The 13,556-nt window shown below is 41.2% G+C and overlaps 1 protein-coding gene across 2 annotated transcripts in view; it reads right to left on the bottom strand.

The window, feature by feature from the left end:
- Window positions 1-1,405: 1,405 nt before the first annotated feature.
- Window positions 1,406-13,556, bottom strand: part of kcnab1b (potassium voltage-gated channel subfamily A regulatory beta subunit 1b) — a 36,739-nt gene continuing 24,588 nt past the window's right edge. For both annotated transcript variants that reach the window (XM_028593260.1, XM_028593261.1), the window contains exons 7-14: window positions 13,194-13,237; window positions 8,399-8,485; window positions 3,178-3,263; window positions 2,768-2,888; window positions 2,569-2,663; window positions 2,311-2,431; window positions 2,065-2,153; window positions 1,406-1,983 (exon numbers count right to left, since the gene is read on the bottom strand). In XM_028593260.1, the coding sequence (XP_028449061.1) occupies window positions 1,894-1,983; window positions 2,065-2,153; window positions 2,311-2,431; window positions 2,569-2,663; window positions 2,768-2,888; window positions 3,178-3,263; window positions 8,399-8,485; window positions 13,194-13,237 (733 nt within the window). In that variant the 3' untranslated portion in view covers window positions 1,406-1,893. The remainder of the gene's footprint in view (window positions 1,984-2,064; window positions 2,154-2,310; window positions 2,432-2,568; window positions 2,664-2,767; window positions 2,889-3,177; window positions 3,264-8,398; window positions 8,486-13,193; window positions 13,238-13,556) is intronic.

The raw sequence follows: 13,556 nt of genomic DNA, 5'->3' as shown, positions 1-13,556 counted from the left end.
CGAGCGGCAGCCGAGAAGATTCAAGGAAGTCACCTAAAGCCAATCAAATATCATTCCTCTAAACAAGAACACCTCATTGGATGATTAGACGGAAACGCCCGCCTTTGTTTCCCTGGAAACCATGTCACGAAAACAAACTAAATAGAAAGAGGAAAATGTCTCAAAAGCGGTATACTTTACACAAGTCAAATAAATAATTCACACATTGTTTTATTATAAAACAGGAAGACACAGACTAATCCCAACAGCAAACCACAGTAACTACGGGAAAGTATTTCAAGCATAGGTGTAAAACATTTTTTTTTTATATATATATATATATATATGGTTTCAAGTCACAGGGTTTTTTACTGCGGTTTATAACAATAAGTCTACTTTAGCTTTGTTAATTCAATTCGTAAGGGGCGAATATTAGAAGGCATCCATAATTACTATAGACCTTTTAAAACATATCACATGATTATAAGTTCTTTATTTGTATGTACAAATCTGATGAAGGGCATCAAAACATATTTGAACAGACACAACCTGACAAAGATCATCCCATTATGTAAAACTGGCATCTGAGAGAAGTTGAGTTCCAGGTGCAGTGACTGCAGGGATCCATATGGTTGTATTATTTTTTTTTTTTTTTTACTGAGTGTCTTCATTAGCTCTTCGTGGCTTTGTTTGTCAAATTCACAAGCTTCCCCTCAGGGGGATCATCTCCCCAACTTCAACTAGACAAAGGTTTTTGCCACAACGCAGACTAAAATTAAACAAATCAGACATTATCCTTACTGACAGAAAGTCTGGCATAGTCCAATCTAAAATGGGAAGGGGCACAATAGGGAAGTACACTATGCTGTACTTTTGCATAAGTGAAAAAGAAGAAATGAAAAGCTCATTCTGACATAGCTGCTTAATAAGGGAAAATAATATATATATATATATATATATATATATATATATATATATATATATATATATATATATATATATATATATATATATATATATATATATATATATATATAACAGTCAGTACAGATGTTTTGAAACATATTTTAGTTTAAGTTAGCTCTCTTGGTATTCCAGTACTGAAATAATTAATCACATTAACAGGCCAGCTCCAGCTGCAATGGTAAGTGTAAGCATATCTTCCAGTCTGCTGAGAACAGGCCCAATTACATACGTCATGGATTTTTTTGTTTACATCACAAACATCTCGTAAGGTAGATTTCTGTAACATTAGGTACATTTTGATACACATTATCTTTTTCATGAATTTACTGCACTGCCATGAGCTTATGTGATGCTTTCTAGACCAGAGATCTTCAACAGGGGGTCAGGGACCCTTTGGGGGTCCTCAGAGTTACTGCATCCCCCCCCCCCCCCCGTGGTCTCTCTTTCAGCTAAGGGGCACTTGGCCTAAAAAACGTTGAAGACCCCTGCTCTAGACAAAGTGCTGCTTCAGTTTTCTTTTCTTGATACAATGACAAACTTTTCAGTAACCGCCACACGCTAGTTGTCAATCAGCTTGAGTTTAATTGTGCAGTAATCTATTCCTCCATAATCTAATATTTTGTTACTTAAAATTTGTGGTTCAACAGCTTGTTGGAGTGCAAGAGTATTTCGCTCCAGAAATCATCTCACTGGATCTTCTAACTGTTGTTCAGTCCAGTGGCCGCCTGCTATAGCTATAGCATGCATGTTTTGTCAAGTAGCTCACTTCAGAATGAGTACTGGTTGATCTTCATACAGACAAGAAGCCAAGCAGAACACTTTACACAGTCACACATACACGCCATACGCGCACACAAGCAAAGTTGGGCACGCGCTATGGTGCCATGGCTGTGAGAATTGAGCTTTGATCAGCTTTTTCAAGCATAGTTCACTAAAACAGGGTGCATCCTAATGGTGGTAGTCCTTTTTGCTGTGAGGACGATTTCCCAGTATATGATCCACCTCTGAAGCAATACCTGCTGTCATCTTTGGAATTACCTGCGTGCACAAAACAAAGAAAGACTGCTGTTTGACGAGACCAAATAATGAAATGGTTGTTATATTATTCAGGCTTCATACCTGAATGGCTCCCAGATTCTCTGTTAGCTGGCTCGGATTGGAGGATCCCAGCAGCACTGAGCTGACTCCCTCGTTCCTCAGGCACCAGGCTGATGATCAGGGATAGGAGGAGTTAGAATAGGCGGTATCAAGGTATCAGACATTATGTAGAGAAACGCTGAATTTGGTCATGAGAAACATTTCCTTTGTTCGCTCTCTTCAGGAATGGAAAGTTTAGGGTCTTAGGATGTTCATCTTGTCCCTTACCTATGGCTAGTTGCGGCAAAGTACAACTAAGCTTCTCTGCGATGTGAGCCAGTTCCTTTAACTTGGCTTGTTGTTTTCTCCCATCCTCACTCATTACTTTCTCCCTCAACCACTGGTATGGCTAGAGGAAGAGTAAAAGAATAAGCAGAAATAACTTGAACCAGATTATGTTTTATTGTTGGTATGATGCTTGTTGGATAAGAGTGAAAAGGTTGAAACATATGGATACTAGGCAGGTAAAATAAATTTAAGCTGTACCTTCATTGAGGCCCTGGAGGATTCTGGGATGCCGATCTCGTACTTCCCAGTGATGATTCCACAGGCCAAAGGTGACCAAGATACCACACCCACACCTGAGATAGAACAGTCGTCACTGAGCAGCAGAATACAGAATCTCTCACAGCCCTAAATCTATTCACAAAAGTTTGACTTCAGGAAAAGCCTACTATAGCCTTACCTATCTTATGGTAGAGCTCTGGCAGCTGAGTTTCCACTTTATCCCTCTGGAAGAAGTGATACTCTGCCTGCTCACACACTGGTGGAATTAGATTAAACTGTCTGGCCACAGAGTATGCTTCCTAATTGAATGTGAAAAAAAAGGAAATAAAAAGAAAGTGGAGAAATGTTCAGGAGAGGAGAAAAGATATGCAAAAGATTTTTTTTATTGTAGGTATCTGACTTTTTAATGGCTTTGTAGTGGTAATTTAGATTGTTTTTAATTATGTTTCATGGTATTTAAAAGTTCCCACAAGATGATTACAGGGATAGACAACAAGTATTAATATCAATAAATTGCCCAGCCCTAAATAGCTTTTTTTAAATTTCTGTCATGTCACGTTGCTTGTTATGAGATGCACAACAACTCACCATGATCTCCATGGCAGACCACCTGGATGTCCCCCAATACATAGACATCCCCTGGTTGATCACATGTGTCATTGCTCTCACTATCTCTGTAAAAACAAAACACAAAAGAGCAGATGTTTATTGTCAATAACCAAACAGTGGATGGCGCCACAATTGCAACTTTTATATAACCCATGCAGGGAAGACCATTATAAAAACTCGACTTAAGGTTGATTTGCAACATCTTAACTTACATTATTTTCACATTATATACAAACAAAAAAAAAACAGGAAATTTAAATTTTTGGGGGCATTTTAGGCCTTTATTTCCTCAGGACAGATGAAGACATAAAAGGGGAAAGAGAGGGGGGATTGACACGCAGCAAAGGGCCGCAGGTCGGAGTCGAACCCACGTCCGCTGCGTTGTGGAGTAAACCTCCACATATGTGCGCCTGCTCCACCAACTGAGCTAACCCGGCCATTCATTTGGTATTTTTCAACACAATTCTCATAAAAGGCTTGGCATTCAGCCTCTTTGTGAGAGAAGCTCGGGTCCTTTTAAACTCAGAAGCACATATTCTTTGCGGGAGAATATACGACTTACTGTGGCCAAACGCTGCAGGGGTTAAATGAAAAGACTCAGCCAACCTTGGCAGAGTGTTGCTTGCGCAGTTGGACAAACTATAGATACAGCTGTACGGGTTTGATGCAGCAAGGAAGTAATGGTGGGTGGAATAGTGGGTAAGCAAAATTGTATTTAAGAAAAACTACTGTGAGGTTCTCTCTCAAAGGAGTTTTTATCTCACACAGGAGGAGAAATATTATTTTGAACGTGTGTTTGTTGTCTGCCGTGCACAAACTCTCTAATTATTGAGGGAAACAGCAACAAGGCGATCAAGTATTGTATTACTTTAGTCTATAATTTCTTTCTTTAGTCTGTAATTTCACTTTGAATGGATTAATGAAACATCTGCTACATAACCGCAATGTACATTTTGAATTTATTTAATTTATTTAAAACGTATTGCAGGAAAAGCCTCATTAAGATTACGAAAATCTCCTTTAACACAGTGTCCTGGCCAAGAAAGGAAGCAGGACATTAAACAATGTTTCAGACATACAACATATAACAGTAACGGACAACGCAATTTCAGATCACAGCATGAGTATACCTAAAATAAACTCAGGTCATCATATCCCAGAGCAAATATGAAGCGGAGAGACTTAAAATGAGGGTGACGAGATGAGACCACAGCAGTGTGTGATTAAAAAAGAGCGACTCCTTTTCATCAGTAGTTCTCTCTCTGGACCAAAATGTAGCTCAGTGAGAGCCAGAGAGCAAGTGTGTGTGTGTGTGTGTGTGTGTGTGTGTGTGTGTGTGTGTGTGTGTGTGTGTGTGTGTGTGTGTGTGTGAAGCAGGTGGGAGGGTAGAGGAATAACAGTGCATCTCCTCTGTAAGGGAGGCAGTTCATAAGAGTTTGTGAGTACACTATATGAATAATCCACCTCAGTGACAACTTGATCTACGGCAACATCCGTGCTTACCTAGTGACCAGTAGTTGCACTACCACCATGACACACACTTTCATAGAGCACCTTACCACAGAGCACCTTATGCACAATATAATTGCCCTGTCACTGCAAGCGTCTCATGCTTATACATCCCTTAGTACATTCATGTGGATTTTTTATTTAGTATCTTTTCTTTTATTGTCCATATTATTCATGTGGATTTTTTTGTTGTTGTTATTTTATCGTCCTGTTTATGATGTATGTGTATGTTGTGTGTGATGTCTTTAAGCTACTGGGACCTTGAATTTCCCCTTGGGGATATATCTATCTATCTATCTATCTATCTATCTATCTATCTATCAGTCTTTTTACAAGGCCCAGTGACTCATCAACTCCAACATCACCAGATGCCACACTGAGCAAAGTGCTCAGGTGAGCTATCCAGTGTACATCATCAGCACCCCACTCACATAAGCCCACTGCAGGTTTTCAAGGAGGATAATGTGGGGGAAGTTGTGGGCACACGAACAGCATGCTCTTGAATGTATGAAATTGGTTAACAATTTACAGTAGATGAGAAGATCACTACCATTTTCATATGTGTACAGTAAACACATAGGTATAACCAGCAGCCAGTTAGCTTGTTTAGCACCAAGGCTAGAAACAGAGGAACAGCAAGCCTGGCTCTGTCTAACCCAACATTTTTGACTCTTCAATTTGTAAAGCTACAGATTGAACAAACCTTTAGGTAGAGCTCGGCTAGCTATTTCCCCCCTGGTTTAAGTCTTTAGGCTTATACTAAACCAAGCTAAGCTTACCGTAGTTTCACATTTACCTACAGACATGAGAGAGGTATATATTTTTGAACTAACTCTTGGCAATAACGTGCATACGCATATTTATAACTATTCCTTTAATTCACAATATATTGGCACACACATGAGAGTATCATGCTTGCCTGAAAATAATAAAACATAGCCATGTTGTTTAGTAATTTTGTTTCTGAAAGAATTGTCACTTACTGTATAGAGAATATTCTTTGGAACTAATTACTAAATGTTTGACATGTTTGTTTGTCTGAGTCTCCAAAATTTGGTCAACTTCAGCCAGCAGGTATCACAGTTGCGGCAGTGTGGAAGAAAGCATTCAGCAACACACACAGTGATATCCATATTTGTCTGGACAGGAATCTTTGTGGATGTTTAGGTGTCTATGTGAGAGTTGCTTTACCGGGAGTTGGTACTTATTTTGAAGCTAATGTTTATCCTCCTCATGCATATACACACAGGGTGGTGATCAATATGTCACACCACTGGATAACTTTTTAGATGGCTGATGAAGCCCTTTATCAGTTTTATGATCGTGGGAAAGAAGGTTTTGAATGTGCGGCCGAAAGGAAGATAAGTAATGAGGCACTGAGTGGGTGAGACCATCCTGCATGCCGTTCTTTATTGCTGAACCTTCGAGGAGAGAGCTGATATCCTGGCACTTGAAGGAAATTTGCTCTTGGCTGAAAGGGATTGTTATAAAGTTGATGCCATGTCTGCTTTTTTTCCTCTGCCTGTGTGTCCTATTCAATTTGCAGCACATTGCTCTGTCAAATAAAAAATGATGCTGATTGACTGGATAGCAACATTGTGCTGAGATTTGGACAGTTTACTCTGCAGGCCATGGTATGCCTATTAAAACTAGAAGGGCACTCAGAGAGCGCAGACCTCTGCCAAGACATGCCCTATTTTGCAATCTAAGGTTCCATTGGCCCATGCTACACAATTTGTTTTTCTGTAATCTTGCCTGACAGACAGACAGACAGACAGACAGACAGACAAACAGCACCGAAAATATGACCCCCTTGGCGGAAGTAACAATGAGTTGACAATGGCACAGATGCTCCTCCTTGAGGCACATTCTCATCATATATGCTATAATGTAAGTGCTTTATGGACTACATTATCTGACAACATTTCAGATGAAATTCCAGCTAGGTCTTTAACCCCTCAGGGGAAAACTTCTATAGTCTCATCACTATTGTAAGTGCAAGCTGCAACAGTAAAGAGCAGTAGAGGAAATCAAAGTGGACTCAAAACCAGGAAAGGGAGGAGGAAGTTGGATATTTGTGAGACAAGTTGGTCCTGGATACAAGCCAAAAGACAAAGCAAGTCAAGAACAAGTAGGGTGATGGTAACAAAGGGAGACTCTGCAGCCATGACATCACTTTGTCTGTCCCCAGGGGGGGACACGTTGTCTAACACAAAGTCACGAGCAGTTAAAGTCACAAGAACAAAACACCTTACACAATTTCTACACAAATACATGCACACGTACATTTAATATTTCAATTTGAATACAACATTTGGAGCTACATTTTTTTGTGAACTGCAATGCTTTTAATACTGTTTTAAGTTTCAGGAACATGTGGGTGTGTTTATCAATATCTTAGACAAGTCCAATGAACTGCAAATGCCCACAGAGATGTAGGAATCCCACATGTTTGCATGTTAGCCTTGCTACTTCATCCCCAAGAAAAGCTGTTTAGAAAATCTTAGTCTCAGTTTTGTGTGGGTCTGTACATGCAGTCCCACTCTCTCTCTCAAGTTGTTAAAAGTGACTGACCCTCTACGCAGTGATTTATGGCTGCGACCTTGCTTTGCTGTAATTAAGGATGATGAAAATGTGCACAATATTTTACACTGATTAATGGAGTGACTGTGTTGCCGAGCTGCTGAAAGAAAAACATCTTATCTATTTTTATATTTGTCTGTCGGTCTCTGTGCAGTTTTGATAAATTAATCTATCAATCAGATTAGACTTCTCTACATCCGTTGTCAATGGTGTATTGACCTCTGCAGAGTATATCTGCAGAGACTGGTTACTAGAAGGTTTGACGGAGCAGGCCGCAGGATCTGCCTGCCAGTCACCTGTTCAACCAGTGACAGCAAGGCCCCGGGAACGACTATTTTGCAAAGCCACTGTCGCTGCGTCCGGAGCTTAGCACGGCCCAAGATTGGTTTAAAGAAATGCAAACGAGCCAGAACGTTTTTTTTTCTCCTATCCTGGAATGTATGTGTGGTAGAGCCAGACCTTACTTCACAGCGCTGTGGAGATAGGTCTGGCAATGCGAGTCTAGGATTGGATAAAAGAGCGGCCCAAGTATCTATGATGGCCACCTCACAAAGTAGAAGTAATTGAGGAAGAAACTGGACGTGTGTAAAAGAAATAAATGGTCACATAAAGTAGATGTGTGGGAAAGGCAGTAGAGTGTTGAAGGAATGGAGCGCACAGTAGGGCTTGTATCTAGTGAGACCAGCCCAAAAATACACCAGCTACCCCCTGGGGGGCCAGATAATCCTGCTTCTGAAGAACAGGGAGGGCTGGGAGCGGGCGTAGCTCAGAGACCCTGTGGAAACTAGTGATCCCACAGAGACGGAAAGAGAAAGAGAGGGAGAGTGGTTGACTAAAATAGAGGATGAGAGAGGAGGCAAGATTGTCAGATTACTTTAAATATGTGTGCATGTCAGAGGGAGACACACACACACACACACACACACACACACACACACACACACACACACACACAACCTCAAAGACAAACCCCTTTGGTCAAAGACAAAGGTCACTAGTCCAGCGAGGGCAGCAGTCAGTATTTATCACCTTCTCATGTTACAGAACAACATTGTTCCTATTTGATTTGTCCCTAGAAAATCCCAGGGTCTGGTCAGCCATCACTCACCCTCCATGGGAGTGTTGCTGTCTGGCCGGTTGGCAAAAACCACATCCACATACTCAAGTTGCATCCTCTGGAGGGAGCCCCTTAAACCTGAAGTGAGAGGAGAGGAAAGAAGATGCTGAGAAAGTAATGTAATTCAGTTGAAAAAAAGAAAAAACAGTCATGAGCATTGAGCATCATCTGTTGTAGTGCTAATAGATGTTACCATTCATAGCGGTAACACATAAAAAAAAATATTTCTGATTTCCAAAAGGGTGATTTGACCAACCTGATCTCACAGAATTCCGTGAAATGAACACGGCCCCTCAACTCAAAATCTGCGGCAGTTTCACGGAATTGCCGAAAATTCTGTGATGGGCCCATGGAACAATTCCCGTGAAATGAACATGGCCCCTTAAGTTAAGGAAGAGGTCGTGGCGGGACAACGGGACGATTGGGTTTAGGAAAACAATAACGGGACACGGGACAACAATGGGACGGTTGAGTTTAGGAAAAGAAGAACTGGACGGTTGCATTTAGTAAAACAAGAAAGCGACAGTTCGGTTTAGGAAATGTAACACGCGGGACATGATCCCCGGTCTCCTGGATGAAAGTCCTGTGTTTGACCCATCCACCACCCCAACCAACCTCCCTATGTGGATTTTCGGGCGTTCATACTACTCGATACCGTAGTTATCTTAGTGCTACGTCATCTTCTCGCATTTTGACTTTACATTGGCATTGTTTTCCGTGGTGGCCACACGGAATTTTCACACATTCCGTGCCACCACCACGTAATGCACTGTTAACAGTTTGTGCTCATTTCACGGAATTCTGTGAGACCAGGCTGATCTGACACACTTATAAATAAGGATTCAACATAGCCCACATAAGCCCTGAGTGTCACCCTTTTACTAATAAATACTTCTCCTAATATCAGTGGACCAAGAAGACTTAATATCATTTAGACATGCTAGCGAGTAAAAAATGTTGACACCTTTCGACACGGTTATGTATATACGCTATATTTGCTAAACTATGACTGTTTGCAGCTTGCATAAACCTGCAACAACCGAATTTTCTGCCACCAACCAATATTGATTCTAGCGATTCTTGTGATGGTGTCCAGCTCCATGTATTCAAGAGTGCTAGTTTTTTTCTCATTTAAACAATGGCATCAGGTAAAAGAACACATAAGGTGAGTTAGATCCTGGGGGATTTAAAGTCAACATGTTCATAAAAATGGCAAAGTGACAGTTGACCACATGTGACTCAAGGCCCGCTAGCTGCATCTGGCCTGGCACGTCTTTTGATCCAGCTTGCACGTGAATTGGAGTTGTCATATTCTGTCTGGTTTACCTAGTAGGAGTCATGGTTTGGGACTACAAGTCCCATTTGCCAAATGTCTTTATCACCTCACATAATTTTTTTTAAACAAATTAATTCAAAGTTTTCAAATATTAAATTAAAAACTGTAGTAAAAATGTGTTCCTTAAACTGGTGGTGTATTCTCTGTTTCAGGCATGGTTGTTTGATGAGACTCAGCTTGCCAGCCTCTTTCTGGAGAACATACGAACCCCGGAGGTGTTCTTGCCAGTGTAATATGGGTAATATCTCCTTGTGAATGTCATTTTTGCCACATGTTGTATTTCAGAATAACAGGCTCTCTCTCTCCCTCCCATAGATACATTGGTGCAGTGTTGGAGAGGGATAGTCTCGTGGGGAGTAAGGTGCGTGCGTTTGGTGCTGTGTGGCGCTTGGCAGAGGCTCCCAGGCAGCAGCTGCAGCCCACACCCTAGAACAAAGGGAGAGTGCTAATCTAATGCCCCACGAAGTGGCAAATAATGCTGTTTCTGACTATTTCATTTTATGACTGAGTGAATGATGATGCTTGACTGAGTGCTCGTTTATGAAGAAGAAAAATATCTGTGTTTTAAATACTAAGATAAGATAGACTTCTCCCAGTGGGGAATTTGCCTTGGACATCACAGTGTCTGCAGTACAAAATCACAGCAAAACAAAAATACAACAGATACAATTATCCATCAATTACACATGCCCACAATACATCAGAAAAGTGCACACAGAGTACAATACAGTATATAAAAGTGATCATCGACAAGAAGGACAGCTGCAGCATACACATATTTCAGGTGGTGTTAAGGACTTCAATGGACAGGGGGATAAAGAAAGGTGGTGCCTGAAGACTGGGCTGTTGTCTCTCTCTGTAACTGAGACTAAGGCAGGTTAATCCAAGTCTCAGAAGGTTTCTTTTTCAGTTTCATCACTGAATCTTATTGTCTTTATGGCCAGCAAAAGGTAAAGCTGTTAGGCTGGAAGTCATGAGGTCAGGTTTTGTTAATAGATCTTTTTCAAAGCAGATATTTTGAATTGTTGTAGCAGGAAAAGCACAGGCGTAAGTCCTAACATTAATCAATGGCTCCACTCCATTAAAATGTCCCGGTGGATCACAACAGTGAGCATGCATGCATAAAAACAGGAACTGAACACCTGCTTGGAATTCAGCCATTGCTTGCGAGTTTAGCTACACCTGTGCGTTTCCGTATGCTACAGTATGGCATGTTAAAATGTCTTTTGTGTTGTGACTCAGCAGCACATTTCAGTACCATGAATTCAAAATGCAAACAGTTGAAATTTGAGACATATCAAGTTTTTGTCTCTTTCTGTTTTAATTAAAGCACGACTAGGTAACTTTTTAGAGAACACATTCTGCCTCTTATTCCTAAGCAATAAAAGGAATTGTTTCTCAGTTCAGCGCGCTAATTAATTAGTTTTATTGCTACAGCCTTACTTGGTCTGGTATGACCAGTAGCTTATGGTAGCTAATGTTAGCCAAGTATTGGACATTATTGAGTCAGTGTGCTGTCTTTATGACTCTTGGCCCCTTGCTGGTCCTGTACAGCTGTAGTAGTGGTTTTTCATTTAGCATTATGTCATAACTGCCACAATTTAGCCACAGTGGCCAATTTTCAGCAAAAGCGACATATGTCTTGCTTTAAACAATTGGACTCTTTTGTGAAATAGTAAATGTGGTTGACCTACTTACACGTACAAGAAGTGACTCAAAGTAAATGCAAATTGACATGTTGGCCTTTTACTTCGATATAAACTGTGTTAAAAAAAGGACCTTACACATTGCTTATTATTGAAACAATAGATTGATAACTGATTAATATTCTTTAGATCTTCAGGTAACGTTACTGTCAAAAATACTTAGTTGTCCCTTATGCACAGCTACAATACCATCTTTTTCAGTGCATAAATAGTCATTATATTTGATTCAAAAGAATTTTAAAAGGTTAATCAGTGTCAAGCTGAGTTCATACCACTATCTCCTGGTAAGTAGATCAATGTGGAAAAAGCCCTGCATCTGTGCAACCGTTGATCCTTGTTACATAAATGAATGCTGTTTTGATAGGTGGTGGAGGAACCAAACAACTCAAAGCTGAGAGGATGATAAAAAAGACGAGAGATCAGAAAAAAATATCGTTGCGCTCATTTCTTTCTCTCCGGCTCAGCTTTCGGTATTTGTTGTAAGTGAAACACTGTACATCAGGGAGAGGATAAGAGATGGCAAAAACGTACTGTGAGCATATCAGTCCAGATTTCACACACACAGAGAAGACCAGATGAAAGATGAAAAGCGAACACAGGAGACTGTCACAAAGGAGGACAGCAGTGTAATAGAGACACAAGTAAAAGGACACTCTTGCCTTCTCGAGTATGTGTGAGGGTGCATGGCAGATTAATGCCAGAGCCTTCATCATTGCCAGTTAATCCCAGCTGAGATATACGCTTTCCCCACCGCTGTTCCAACCACTTATTCCTTCCTCTGTCATCTGCACTCCCCAGAAACACCCATTACATGGATCCTAATCTGAGCCTGCCCCGCCGTCGCGAGCAGTTTCTGCTGTCTTGTTAGCTGGGGTTTACTGGCTATGAAGGAAGTCTATTTTTGGAACAGAGAAAAGATGTTGAACAACAAAGCTATTCTACTTGCATCTGCGATGAATAATGCATTTCATTATGTGTTCTACGAAAGTCTCCTTGAAACGATGAAATTGTCAAGGAATGTCTTCGTCCTGTGAGGAAAAGGGTAACTTTTACATTTCCTTACACCTCAGAGTTCATCAGTGCTAATCTCTGCTATTGATCGTTAACTTTGCCAGCCCGTTGTTCCTAGTAAATGTTACCTGTGGCCTGTGGCCTGTGGTGACATGTACATTACCACTTCAGTAGTGACGTGGACACTGCAGCTTTCTCTCATGGATGCTGCCTATCATCTGGACTGGCAGACTTTCTTAAGTATATTCCCCCTGCCATTGTTTGGGGGGGGGGGGGAAATGTGCAGAGGCTGCAGTGAATGTTAATAACGTGGGAGAGAGCTGAGTCACTGCAGAAGGTGCATTGCGCTGTGGACCGGATGGCAAGTTGTTGAGGTGGAGCAAGCCAATAATGGGATGAGAGAGGTAGGTCATTAGAGAGGAGAGGAGAGGAGAGGAGAGGAGAGGAGAGGATGCTAGAAATCTTGGAGAACCTTGATACAACAGTTTCCTCAAAAAGACACCTGTAAATGTGTTATAACTGAAAAAACAAAACATCTGTCGAGATTTGATGTACCCAAGACTAATACTACTTTCAAATTCACTGGGTGCACCTGCTGATAAAAATCAAAGAGCAGAGAGAAACACAGAGAGAAAAAAAGAGACAAAAGAGGGAGATTACAGGAGTGCGGCGGGGCTCCGAGTGATGGGGTGATGTGAAGGACAAAGCAGCGGAGAGGAAATCAACTTGTTACCTTCAATGATGTGCTTTCTGTTGAGCCCTCTCTCTGTCTCTGCTCTGCAACAGGAGAGAAAGGAGACACATTCATGCACGTACACACAGCTCTCTTGAATTGGAGCAGATCATTAAACATGCCAAACAAGAGCCTGCATAACAAACAAATCACTGAAGAGAAATACACCCACTCAATGCTCCGCAGTGTGCCCGCAGCTATAGAACAAACTGTGCAGTGGGTCTGTGCAGCGGGCAAACACAAGGCTTGTTGTCACCGTCTGTCCTGATGGCCAGTAATTTTGCCAATGGCAGGTCTTTGGGGATTTGCAGGTCTTTGAGGATTTGCAGTTGAAAATAGATCTCAGCCAAAACTGGACAATCG

The sequence above is a fragment of the Perca flavescens genome, chromosome 12 (assembly GCF_004354835.1).
Source record: "Perca flavescens isolate YP-PL-M2 chromosome 12, PFLA_1.0, whole genome shotgun sequence".
Lineage (NCBI taxonomy): Eukaryota > Metazoa > Chordata > Actinopteri > Perciformes > Percidae > Perca > Perca flavescens.
The sequence above is the reverse complement of the archived record's forward strand: the minus strand, read 5'-3'. Positions and strand labels throughout refer to the sequence as shown.